The 13,786-nt window shown below is 42.0% G+C and overlaps 1 protein-coding gene across 1 annotated transcript; it reads right to left on the reverse strand.

The window, feature by feature from the left end:
• Nucleotides 1-821: 821 nt before the first annotated feature.
• On the reverse strand, nt 822-13,786 carry MCM6 (minichromosome maintenance complex component 6). The gene is made up of 17 exons (XM_066553525.1): nt 13,665-13,786; nt 12,654-12,800; nt 11,982-12,092; nt 11,251-11,500; nt 10,414-10,579; nt 10,161-10,306; nt 9,119-9,269; nt 8,578-8,719; nt 8,166-8,307; nt 7,921-8,028; nt 7,209-7,364; nt 6,044-6,172; nt 5,023-5,184; nt 3,831-3,966; nt 3,403-3,570; nt 2,411-2,550; nt 822-1,802 (listed from the first exon to the last, which is right to left on the reverse strand). Exons 1-17 carry the CDS (start codon nt 13,775-13,777, stop codon nt 1,689-1,691), a joined length of 2,481 nt encoding a protein of 826 aa, XP_066409622.1. The 5' UTR covers nt 13,778-13,786; the 3' UTR covers nt 822-1,688.

Below are 13,786 nucleotides of genomic sequence, written 5' to 3' on the forward strand. Positions count from 1 at the left end.
ATTTTTAAGTTACAGCTGAAGACATCCCTCAACATTTGCTGTTACTCAAACTTTATACAGGGATTGTAATTTGTGTACTTTGACTCTATTTGATTCCCAGGTGATTTTTTTCAGGAAGCCCTAAAGAGCTCACTATAACATTGTGCTGAGTGCTCTGAACAAGTTCCCTCCACTCTGATGTCTGAATAGCAAGTTTAAAAATTAACTTTACAGCACCACCTGGTGCTTACTTTCAGTAGAGCTGCATTAACTCAGAGAAAACCCCTTTCAGCCTACAGAACTGGGGAAAGAAGCAGAAAAAAAATACTTTCTCCTACATGAAGAATATTTATTTTCAAACTAAGATTGAGAGGAGGGGAGGGGGAAACATAATGAAGGCCAAACATCTTCCTATCTTTATTTTGAAAGTAAAGGAACAGTATAGAATAACATGGAAGTATTGTTGCAGGTGGGTGGCTATTTGTAATGAAATGTAGAATTTGCCAAAATGTGGTTTATGAAAGAAATGAGTGGAGAAGTTACTGCAGTAGTGCCCAGTGATGGGGTAGTGCTGATGACAAATATTTATTATTCCCTCTACTCCTTAAATAGAAGAGTTATTTTTAATGACATGCTTAGTTAGACCAAATGTAACTCTTGAAAGCTAGGAGAGATTAACAGGAAAAGAATACTGTCTTAAAAACCAGCTCCATTTCTGAGCCTCCCTCAGAAACAGTTATTTCACACTATTTCTAAATAAAATATGTAACTTTGATCTCTTTCATGCATTACAAATGTTTCTGAGGTGCTGGTATCCAGGAAACAAGACAAATATTCAGGTATTTTAAATTCTTAATAGATAATTTAATAACCCTCTAGTTTACAGTAAAAAAATTGAGAGTAGAAATTCAAGCAAAGTTATCTTATAGAAAGATCTTCAAACAGGTTTACAAATATAATCTTAAAAATCCCTCACAAATGGTGGCAGTTTTTAATTCACTTACAAGTCAAGACATTCATCAAGGTAGGGGTTTCTGCCCTGCTGACTTAAACGCTTGCTTTGGGCTTGGCTATTTGCTATTTTCTACTTGATATATGCAACAGGAGCCTGCACATCTTTAGTCCATCTAAAAAGAAAGAAAAGCAATCAGTTTCTCGCTGTCTATTACAGAAAGTTTAAAAAACTTCTTAAAAAAGAGCATCACTCATCCAGGAAATCTGGTCTTCCTTAAGACATTAAACATCTAGATTACTGTTTTTTTCAGCCTCAAATGACAGGCATAGAAAACAGCAATCTCACATGTGAGTAAAAACAAACCCACCCCCAGACATTTAATCAGCTTTTATTTATGTTAATAAGAAAAACAGTAAAAACCTATAGCATAAAATGTCTACTAAATGTAAAATTAATCTTATTTAAAACAGAAACATCTACACAGCTTGATGATGAAAAAAGCTATTGGATGATTCTTCTCTGCATCCAGATGATGGCACTGAAATTCAGAGCTAACAGTGGAACTAATACATGTGCGTGATGTCTTTAAAAGCCTTCCAGGTATGCTCAGTGTAAATGAGAAATCACATATTACTGACCACACTCTTGGCACAGTCATAGGAATTTAGGGAATTAGCCACACAGCAACCCCTGCAAGAAAAGAATGCATTTTCCAACTTGTAACCAGTGAGCTCTACAATGCCATTCTCAGCCCTCAGTCCTCCAGCAGATAGTTGGGGTTGACAACCAGGTATGGATCATCATCAAAAGTCTCCTCTTCCCTGGATCCTCTCAGTCCTGACTGGGACAGTTCGATCAGAATGTGGTCCTGCAACACACAAAGAGTTGTGTTAAAACAAGGGCAGAGATGTTTGTCTGTACTCTTTAAAAAGCATTTTTATATCAGTAGGACCTCTAAGGATGCTCTAAGAGATTCTTAAAAACGGCATTCAGGGGAAATCACTTCTATGTTGTATCCTTTCTGGGATCTTTCCAGCCTAATGCTTTCCACTGGAATAGTTTTTTGTCTTTAAAAGTGAAAAGTAGTTTATTTTGTTATACTTTCTCCTCCAAAATGCCCTTGTATGCCTCTGACTTAAGGCTATCCATTGAATACAAGTGTTAATTGTATTTTTGTATCCTAATGTATAATTGCTGTAAAAAACCAGAAAAATATCACACTTCTATAGTGACACAGTATAGCACTTGGAACTTTTAGTTATACACATCTCTAATTTATTTCAGTGGTTTTTCCTGTAATTACTGTAGCAGGTGTTAAACAAAGAAGACATTTATACTGCATCAATCAATGGAAGAACAAAACAGACTTCTCCAAACAGGATTGTATTCTATTAAAAAGGAAACATTTTAATATATAAGTTACAACCCTATACAAGTCAAAACCCTTTTTCACTACCCACACATCTCTATACATACATAATGTGTAAGTCGGTGAATGACTCTCTCTATGATCTTCTTTTTATTAATTAGTTCTTCCTCAGATTCGATTTCAGATTCAATTTCCTTTAGATACCAATTAATAAGTTCACTCCTCTTTAGTGCTGCATCATCCTCTTCTGCAGAGAAAATAATTTCATTAACACAGCAGCAGTAAATTACCACTCAAACCATAGGAGAAAAGGATTTACATACTTTTAAAGATGTTTAGGAAAGGTCAGACTTAAGGGTTTTTTCCTAAAGCACCATATTTTGCACAGGAGGGTGCTGTGTCATGGTTTAATTGGAGATAATTAGATTGAGAATGGAAGCTTTCAGTTCTATGCTTTCAATTGGCTTCCAAATCCTTCAGCTTCAAGAAAAACCAGTCACAAGGACTAACACACCTTTCCTCTAAGTAAGGGCTAAAGAAAAAGCACTGTCACACAAAGCCAGGAGTCATCCATCCTTCCACATGCACTCACATTTGAACACACACTGTCATCTCCACACCCTTCCAAAAGCTTTGCAGCTTTAGTATCTGCCATGAGACAACTGCTGCATTTCACTGCAGGAGTAGCCTCATGGCAACTGAAATATTTTAGCTTCTGAAGAACTAATCCAGCCATTTGCTTAAGACAGGGGGTGGTTGTTGGCATGCATTAAAGCTCCTGCTCCAGTTTTCACTGCTACAGACTCTTTTAGCTTGGTTACACCATCGTTTGCTACAATGAGCCTCTCCTGGCTCTACTTGGCTGACATGCTGCTCAGCTCAATAGGTTTTGATAAATGACTAAGGTAACAGAGCTAGAAACTCCAGGAAGTCCTATTTCCATCACCAGATATACTACTGTCATATGAGCATAGGTCTACACATGACCTGATTAAGTTTGTTGTCTCAACAAGAGTGAAAATCCCATGTACAACAGCAAGAGATGCAGTAACAATTGCTCCCTGAAGTCAGGGTCTGCCTTCTTTGCAGAAATTCTTACCTTCCTCTGCTTTCCTGAGGTGCAGCACCAGGAGATTAGAAATGCGCCGGTACTCAGAGAAGCCCAGCCTGAGAGAAGCTTTGGGTGCAGCATCCTTGCTCACATCCTCAGAGTGGCCATTGATCCCATTCACAAGACCAGTGACCCCAGCTGGAGCTTCTGCCTCACCTGTTTGGACACATGCTCACGTTTAAAGCTGTATCTGAAACATCTTTTAGCTATTTAATACTCTGAGCCACTGAAAAGCTTTTGGTGACCAACCAGGTGAGTTGCTGAAAGAGGCTGAAGAAGCAAGAGAGTTAAGAGCAGGAGCCCAGATTTCTAGAGCACATTAGATGAGAAACTGAAGAGAAGCACATGCTCAATCAAGGTAAGCTGTAAAGACTGGAAGGACTTTCCTCTTTGAAAAATTTCTCTAAGTAATTTACCATTGACTCCATCTTGGTCCTCTTGATCCTCCATTTGCTGGTCATCGTCTTGGTCTAAATTGACATCAGGAGTCTCAACTCTAATGATGGACTTATTTAAAAGCCTGAAAGCTTCCTTCACATGTTTTGGGTGAACCTGAGGAAGATTTGAAAAAAACATAGGCACAGAGGTGCTTCTAGTTTTCAAACAGCTCCAGAGACTCATCTCTGATTTTAACAAAGGGATTTTCTACACATCTCAGCTGATTAATCCTAAGCAGTAAATACTCTGCAAATTAAATTCTATCCCACTACAAGTACTCCAAGGTCAAGCAAGGTTATGGAGGGAAAAGCAGCCTGTATAATCTTTCAGGATTTAGCAATCATGTGGAGTCAATAAAATTTTTACTAAGCCAAAAACATTTGGGAGAAAGATCAGTGGAGCAAGAAACATGAAAGAAATGGGTCCAAACAGAGACAATATGAAAGAGAGATGTAATTAATGATACTCTCCTCCAGAACTGAAAAGCAAAAACTGGAAAAATCATCTGTAGCTGAGCCATAACCTAAAAGCTATCTGTTTCATTATAAGCTGAATTTAATTTCAAAGAACCCAAAGGGTGCCCTTACACAACCAGCGAGCAGGGTTCCATCCCTGCATGTGTCACATAGCCTCTAATCAACATTTCAAAAGGCCTGCTGGGGTTGAAAGCAAGGACTAGAGGGGCAGCAATCACACTACAGTTAACAGCCAGAACAATGTGCCTTTCAGCAGTGGTTGATGTGAGCAGGAGCTCAGATCACACATACAGCTACTCTTGGGGAGGTCCAGATACTTTGGTGAACTTTGGCTTTTCAGATTGCAAACGGAAGAGAGCCAAGAGACTACAAACTGAAAGATCAGGAAAGAAACTTCCAGCAGCCCTGGCTGGCAGTAGTTGGTGACTGCCATGATTTGACGGGTAGGAGGCTGCGTGTTGACACAGCTGTGATACAAAATCATGCAAGCTCTCAGTTTGGACCAGCTGACACCAGTTTTACAAGTCATCCCTTAAAACAGTTTCTGGCATACAGACTCAGACTGAGTACGACCACGACTCAAGCTCTCCTCCTCACCCACAGGACTATGTTCAAAATCACAGTCAAACAGCAAATGCACAACTCCCACACAATTCCATGAACATTTACCCAGACCTCCATCACACCCCGGTACCTCATCACAGCAGTGCATGCGGGCCATGGCCTCAGACAGGCGGATCATGCTCTCCAGCTGCCTCACTGTGATCCTCCAGGATGACTTGGTCACTCCGGAGCCATCGCGCTGCCGCAGCCGCTTGTACTGCTCCACTATGAAGTCCTCAGACTCCTTGGATATCTGTGTGCCATCAAACAGAGTGCCAGGAGTTCCAGTGCTCAGGGTATTAAAGCTTTTTCTTCTTGCATTAGATTGGCAGCGTACAGCCTTTGCTGTACTGGCTGCTGCTTTTATCTGAAATATTCTATGCTATACACATACTCTATGGAAGTATAATGGCAACCACATTATGTTGAAATTATGTTGTAATAATGATTAAACCTATCAATGACAATGAAATTACAGTAAGTACATAGCTGCATTAATTATTTTACAGCAGGTTTTTTTAACAATGTCTCTCTTCTACTGACTTGTTTCCAGACATAATTCATGTCTGTCCCTACTAGACTGTTCTGTTTATAGACCTATGAAAAATCCAACACACAACCCTTCCAAGCTGCTACTTGGATAGACCCCAAAAAAATCTGTAGTTAGACCAGTTTGCCATGTTCTGTATTTTACCAAAAAGCAAAGAAATAGAGGCACAATACCCTTTTAAAATAAAGACACACAAACTGATTAAGCAGTAAGTCAATAAACTACAAAAAACTCTGCAGCAGCCTTGTTGAATAACCCATACCTGTGAGGTATGAGAAGGCCATGAAGTCATCCCTCAATTATTCTAGACAAAGATTAAGGACTGCCATGGACTGTAACAGTCTCAGCTGGGCTGACTGGGTTTCTGGAGTTTAGGAGCACCAGGTTCCAAAATACACTCCGTTTCTAGGTAATAACCTGAGTTTATGGCTCCTTCCTTGAGAAAACACTACCCCAAGTGTCTTGGTGTTTGCTGGAGAAAAACCTGCTGCAGAGTGATTGTTCCTTTGGACCACTTCAGACAGAACAACTGTTCCCCAGTTCACTTAAAAAGTAAAATTACCTTTGGTTTAAACTGTCTTGCAAACAGCAGATACCTTCGGATATCATCCAAGGAATAGACACGGTCAACAGACTCCTCCACTCTGGAGTGCAGATCCACGATGCGCCGGGCAATGGCGTAATCTATCACCTGGGACATTGGGCTGAGTCAGCATCACGTGCACAGCACCAGCCAAAGAGCAAAACAACACTTCTATTCTTCCTTCCCATTGCCCCTGTTTACTTGTAATCCTCATGGCACAGCTGCCCTTTCCAGGAGACAAACTCTCTGCCAGGAGGTCCAGGAGAATGTCCTGGGGGTTTTAATACAAGGAAACATGGGGACAGAGGAGGGATAAAAGGCAGTTTCAGGATTTATAACCTCTTGGAACTCTCCTGGGTTACAAGTTAGCCAGAGAACAGGCAGAAAGCAGCACTTTGCAGCGTGGGAACTTCCTTCCTTTTCAGCCTGCTGTCTCTCTCACCAGTCCCTTCTCAATTAGACAATCACTCTGAGCGGAACAGTGGCTGAACCAACATTAATCTCTGGATCTCATGCATTCCCAAGGCAAATGCCACATAGACAGGTGGCAGCAGTCTCAGCCTTAGTGACCAGCCATTTGTAAAAATGACTAATGGTTTAAAGTTTGCAGGTCAAACCACTACACGATGAAAAGGCAGCATCCTTGTATTCAGCAGAGTATGTTAAAATTTGTATTGCCAACTTTTAGCTGCACAGACAGAGCAGAAAAGCAGGAGCAAGACATTCTCATGAGATTTGCTTCACTCAAAATTGCAGAGGGCCACCAAGATGATCAGAGGGCAGCAGAACATGATGTATGAGAGGCTAGAGGAGCAAGGTCTGTTCAGCCTGAAAGGAAATCAACTGCTTTACTGGCCTGCATAGATGTGATGAAGCCAAATAGTCCTTGGATAAGAGGCAACCCACATGAACTGAACCATGAGAAATTCTGATTAGATATAAAAGTTATTATTTTTGAACACATGAGAGTTGTCATACATTGCAGGGGCCTGGAGAGACTGCAGAATCTCCATCCTTGGAGATACTCAAAACTCACCAGGTCAAGTCTTGGCAAACTGTTCTCAATGATCCGAGTGCAAGGTTAGACTAGAGACCTCCAGGGATCTTTTCTGACACAAACTATTCTAAAATTCCTTAAAATTACCTCATTACACTCATCCACAAGGATGAAGAAGAGATCAAAGCGGGACATGATGGGAGCTGACAGGTTGATATTTTGTTTCAGTGACTTGGATCTGTCATAGCGGCCACCAACTGGGTTTGCTGCAGCCAAAATGGAGGTCCTGGCATTCAGAGTAGCCTGACAGTGGGAAAAAATAAATTTAAAAGATCTCTATCTGTGACCACTTCCTAAACCAACTCATGGCAACCCAAATGGGTTAGCTTAACACCTTTTAGGAGTCCAATGCAGGTATTATAACAATCACCCCCCAAAATCACCCAAAATCCACCAACAAGCCCTTTCTAACCAGGTCTCTGCCCCGAGACACAGTTTGATGATCAATATTGAAACATTGCCACACTCTTGCCAATAATACTGAAACAAGCCCTGAAAATTGCTTTTCACAAGATCCTGTTTTTCTACAAACACACACCATTCTGTAACCTTTTTTGGGGTTACTTCAAGGTTAGGCTTTTCCCATTTTCTGTTTCTTGTTCACTACTTTTTAACTCTCAGTAACATTTCTGACCTTCTTTGGGTATGTGCCACAAAAACTTTGCAACAAGTGATCTCTGTCCTGCCACAGTGAGGCAGCTGCAGAGGTTACATGAAGATTTGGCAAGTGAAGCCACATCAGTACACATAACAAAGTCAGGTGATGCTACAGACTACACAGAGGAGTAGTGCAAGCTACCTTCACTCCAGCTTTGGTAATGGATATTGTCTGCTGTTCCATTGCCTCATGAATGGCTACTTGATCCCGCACCTCCATCTTGTCAAACTCATCAATGCAACAAACACCCTGCAGCAGGAAAATGAAAATAAGTGACCCAGAATCAATCACTTATGAAACAAGCATCACTAAGACAATTTAGGGCTCTCTGTCATCAATCAAACTCATTCTAGGGATGAAGGAACCTCTCCCCTTCCTAGACTCACGTTGTCTGCCAGCATCAGTGCTCCAGCCTCAATGACAAATTCATGGGACTCCTCATCTTTCACCACAGCTGCTGTCAGACCCGCGGCACTGGAGGCTTTGCCACTGGTGTACACAGCACGGGGACTGAACTCATCCACATGCCTGTGGAAAAGAGGAATAAAACCTCCAGTGTTTCATCTACCTCTGATAATTTTACATGTGCAATTAACTTGTATTTTTAATAGTCAACATCCTTTGAAAATATTTGGCAATTTGTGTGTTGAGTATGTTTTAGCCCTGCTCAAATACTTCACTCACATCCACACAATCTCTGGAAATATTCTCAAATATTTTACTTCCCTTTCCTACAGTTAACACAGAAAAAGGCACAGTGCACATTGGACAATAGTTAAAGGTGGGTTTTAATCTTACTTTAGGAACTGACTCTTGGCTGTACTTGGATCACCAACAACACAAACATTGATGTCCCCACGCAAGGAAGTGCCTTCTGAAGTGGTCTTGGGAACTCCTCCAAAGAGCATCAGCAGGACCCCGCGTTTTACTTCATCATTACCTGCCCCAGAAAAGACATTTAACTAAACATCCAAAAAACCACCACAATTTTCCTATTTAAAAAAAACCTCCACCCTGCCAGAATTTTAGAGCATTTGGACACTTCTGCTCAGAAATCACCTATTTGCTAAGCATCCACTAAAACCTGTAGGGTTCAGTAGCAGAACACCTGACATCAAACCCAACCTTCTACATTGGGCTTGCAGGCCATAATGATTAAACACCACAAAAACTCAAAAAATAAATTTTCCTCTTCTAGCACAACCAGTGCTGAGGGGGAGTTTGTGGTAGCTGGCACAGGGCTTTCAACCTTTCCCATAAACTACAGATACAGCAAAAGGAATTAATTAATTTATGTAAGTGAAATCTTCCCTCTCTAAGGCCACAAATGGATTCTTACCGTGGATAGTAGGGAAGAGGCTGGTGCACAGATTATGGTAGAGGTTCTTATCTTGGCTCATTTCAAAAACCTTTTCCCACTCTTTTACAGACATTTGGTTTTTAATGCTTTCTGCAGTCTGTTCTTCATCTCGGAGCTCTTTTCCACCAAACTAAAACACGGAAATAAAACAGCATTAAAAGTAGTAACAGAGTCACTAATGAATGTGAGCACTGCAGACAGGTCACAAAAACTTACTCTGAAATCTAGATGGTAGGAACACATTCTGAAAAGCTGCCCTTAGGCTGAGTAACTTCATTACCTTATACCTTTAAAAACCAATACCCAATTTCCTAGCAGGCAAAATCAATGGTGTAACTTTAGTTAGTGAGAAAATCCCAAGTGACTTGCTTGTACAGAGATTAAAAAAAAAAGAGTAAAACCAATATGACTTCCATTGACTAAAACTGTCTTTGTAAGCATTCTTACATTAACTGGAACTTCCAAGGTCTTTTGATGCTCTGAAATGGGGGCCAGAAACAACTACTCCCAGAACATACCAGATGCTCTTTTTATCCTATGTGATGGTGATGCTGTTAGCAGAATGATAGATTACAGCATCACACCATGCCAAAACCCAGATGTACTTAGTATTAGTCACATTGCAGTAACATCCCAAGATGTCACTTGATAAACCAGAGAGAACAAAAAGGATCCCTGTCTTTCCTGTGACAAAATGCAGCTATAGGATTTCCTGGAAGAAAAGGAAATGCTGCAGAAATGGATGAAAGCTGAATGGAAATACATGTGCCAGTTAGCTGTTTAGAACAAACTGTAACACTGGCAAATAATCACATCTGTGAAAAATGCTACGAGCAACAAAGACAAGAAAATAACTTCGCTACGTAGATTCAATGAGAATATAAAGACAGTCAAACCAACATAGAAAGGTGGCACACACGCACACTTAAAGCTTTACCCATTCCTGCTCCCTAATTTGAGGGAAAACCATACAGAACAGAAATCACCAGCACCTTTCAATCTCCATTCTCTGCAGACTCACCCGTGGATTTGTGGGTGCCACATAACATGCCAGAAAGACGAGTTTATAGGAGAGCTCCCGGACGCCGAGGGCGCGCAGCCCCCGGATGCCTTCGGTTTCGTAGCCCTCTGTCCCCGTCACCCGCGAGCCGGTTTCTGCACGTAACCCTGCCAGGGAAACGGGAGTCAGGACAGCGGCTCCCAGCACGGGAAGGACACCCCATGGAGGTCATGGTCCCACCCCATGAAGGACACCCCATGGAGTAGCAGCAAACCTGGTGTGGCGAGCTGGGACACGTCAGGCACAACGATCAGTGAGCCGGTGAAGTCACATTTGTCACCCGCCTGGGCGGATTCCACGGCCTCTGCGCGCAGGATCACCTCCAGGCTGCGCGGGATGCTGCCGCGCGGCAGCTCGCCCTGCGTCTCCTGGATGCGCACCTGGCACGGAGAGAAACTCCAACACTGAGCACCTCACCAGATCTGAAACTGCTTCCAAAGCTACACTGCTAACAGATGTGTTAAACAGCATCTGACTGCTGCTATCCCTGTCAATCCCTCTCACTCTACAACACACAATCAAAAATCCCTTCACTAATCAGCTTCTAAGGAGTCTTGGAGCAGCTTAGAGGATGTACAAGGGCCACAGTGACAATTCTGAAAGGTAACCTGAAAATTTCAGTTAATGTGGCTGACATAAAATAGAGTTGTGGGATGTGAAGTGGTGAGGATTTGTCAGAGTAAATCAACCTGGAAGAGCAAGACACTGCAGATACCCATAAGCACCTCTTTTCATACTTGTATAAAGCAGCTACACGTGATGTGCTGGCAACACGAAACTAACTCTGGCTTGAATATGTGGAGTTTCGGGGGCTTATTTAGACAATAAATGTCACACAAAAAAACTAATAATTTCCTGTTTCCTTAGGTTTACCTAAGTCTTCCAGAGATAGGAAGAAACCTTTTGCATAAATTGCAGTGCCTTTCCTTAGGTTTTTTCTTGACATTGACAGAACAATTAACCATCTTCGATGTGTAGAAGTACAAATAACATCTTCCAACTACCACAGGAACATTACTGGGCGTCATCACCCCCCAACATCACCCTGTACCTTTTGGAAATCAACAAATCTTGATTTGTTTGTGTCCAGCAGGAATCTCCTTCTGTTGGCACAGACTGGGTTTCTGCAGATGTTTGGCTGGGTGTATTTGAACTGCTGCTCCACATCTTTGATCACTGTCTGGCAGTCAAGGCACAGGAAGGTTCCACTGACCAGCTCGGGATGGACGGGGTGGGTACGAACCACCTGCCCGCTGATGCGCAGCAGGGACCCAATTTTTGCTGAAGTCAGTTCTCGAATTCTGTTTACAGCAGAAATTCACAAGGATTAAATTACTGAGTTGACAATTTTAGGCCCAGGGTACTAAGATACAATACAGTGTAACTCTGACTAAACAGCTGCTGTAACAAACAAAAGAAACAAACTTACTACAATATATTCTCATTTTATGATTTTACATAAACTTTTAGATTAATACTAAAGGTCAAACCAATGCAAAAGTTAGATCGCTGGTACTTCAAAAGTCACACACGCTATTTTTTTTTTTAACTAGAGAAGTTACACTTGTTTGTGACATATGATGAATTTAACTATCTGAGTGTGAATTACAAATGAAAAACTGAGTTAAAAAATCTCCTGCACAAGATCAGGAAACTTTGTCACAACTGTACTGGCCAACTACACATTTCACACTACATAACCAAAACATTTTCAGCATGCTTTGACATGTTTTGCCCTGGTAGTAAAACAGCACAAGTTTCTGGAATTAATAATCATCTTACTTGTGTCTGGTAGGCAGGTCCTGGAATGCAACATAAAAATCCTTGTTTGCAGGAACATTTCCGTGGTCTCTGGCAAAAGCCTTTGTTGCTCGACACAGGTATGGATAAACCCTGAAATATGGGAAAAAAAGTTCAAATTTTAGAGAAGGTTTTAAAATGCCTTCTCTGCTTTAGATTACATTAAAGGCTTGTAACAGATTTCCAGGTTCTGGCTTTTAATTCTATATTGTATAACCCAAAAAAACCACTCCAGATATGCTAATGTGAGATCACTGCATAATAATGTTATTTGTACTATTGTTTGAAAATAGACTTTTTAGTGTCTCATTTTATGACACTTTTATCCTTATGTTAAGAAATATATCTTTAAAATAAGTGACCAAATCAATAAAACATCACCAGAGCAGGGAATTTTAGAGTTTATTCTGTATTGTCATACTGACCACCTACTTCTTTACCACAATAAATGCAAATTTTCTGGTTAACTCATGGTTTCCAGAGAGGAATCCACTAAGAAAAGCTTTTAGACAGTAAAAAAAAAACTTAAATAGAAATGTTTTCAGGATGCAGAAAGAAGATAAGCCTCTTATTTTTTTACATAAAAGCAAGACATTATGGGCCTGAGACTCTAGCAGAGCTCAGCTTTACCTGAAAAAAAATTCTACATTTCACCTGTAAAATTCCTCCTGAATAGTGGTAGAGAGCTGCTGATTGAACTGCTCCAAATCTGCAAAGCTGACGATCAGTGTGTTCCGCTCTGGCCGGATCAGTTCTTCAGCATCTCGCAGGTACTTGACCTCCCCATCGCTGTTCTGGAACCTGAAAGTGATTCGGGAGAATGTTTCAGAGTCACACACCAGGCAGCAACTGAATACTTCTGAGTTCAGGAGAAAAGACAGAGGAAAGGATCACTCACATTCAGGCATCCCACAGTCCCTTGCAAAGCCCTTTTCCAACAGTATTTCTTCTTCTACCCCCTTGCTACATCTGCTCTATTCACACCCTAGCACAGACACACCGGATTTACATTTCATATAGCAGTAGAGTTGTCCCAATGCCAGATAAAATTTTGTTTAAGGTTTAACAATGACTCTGCACCAGCAAACAACGTTTTGTTTCCTCTGGGTGATGCTAATGGTTTCATTATTTGATGCGGATGGGCCCCTCAGGAGGCAAAACGCAGGGAGACAGATATATTAACGTCTAATACCCAAGCCGTGGAACGCGTTTTTACCACAGCTGTGACAAAACTTTGTTAAAATGGACCAAATGCACCTTTAAAAAATCATATAATTATAGAACGGTTTAGTTTAAAAGGGATTTTAAGATAATCTCGTTTCGACCCCCTGCCATGGCAGGGACACCTTCCACTAGACAAGGCTGCCCAAAGCCACATCCAACCTTAGACACTTCCAGGACCTCCCAAGTTCTCTGGGAGCGTTTCCGCGGAAACTCTCCGAGAAGGGTTTTGCCTACCACGAGAGCACCGTGCTGCCTTCCTACAGATTCCTCCCGGCGGGGCCTGAGACCACAGCCGAGCTTTTCCAGCTGAACGCCAAGGGCAGGGGGCACCAGGCCCTGACAGGATCTCGCCAAATGGCGGCCCCTCCGTGAGGCGCTGCCGGCCCGCCACCCGCTGCTGACCCCGTCCGCCCGCCGCCAGGCCCGGCCCCCGGCACTCACTCCTCCAGGAAGTCCAAGAACAACTTCTGGCACTTCTCGGCCACTTCATCGCGGACCTGCTGGTGCTGCGGCGCCGCGCCCGCGCCCCCCACGGCCGCCACTGCCAGATCCATCCCGATCGC

The sequence above is a fragment of the Molothrus aeneus genome, chromosome 7 (genome assembly GCF_037042795.1).
Source record: "Molothrus aeneus isolate 106 chromosome 7, BPBGC_Maene_1.0, whole genome shotgun sequence".
Lineage (NCBI taxonomy): Eukaryota > Metazoa > Chordata > Aves > Passeriformes > Icteridae > Molothrus > Molothrus aeneus.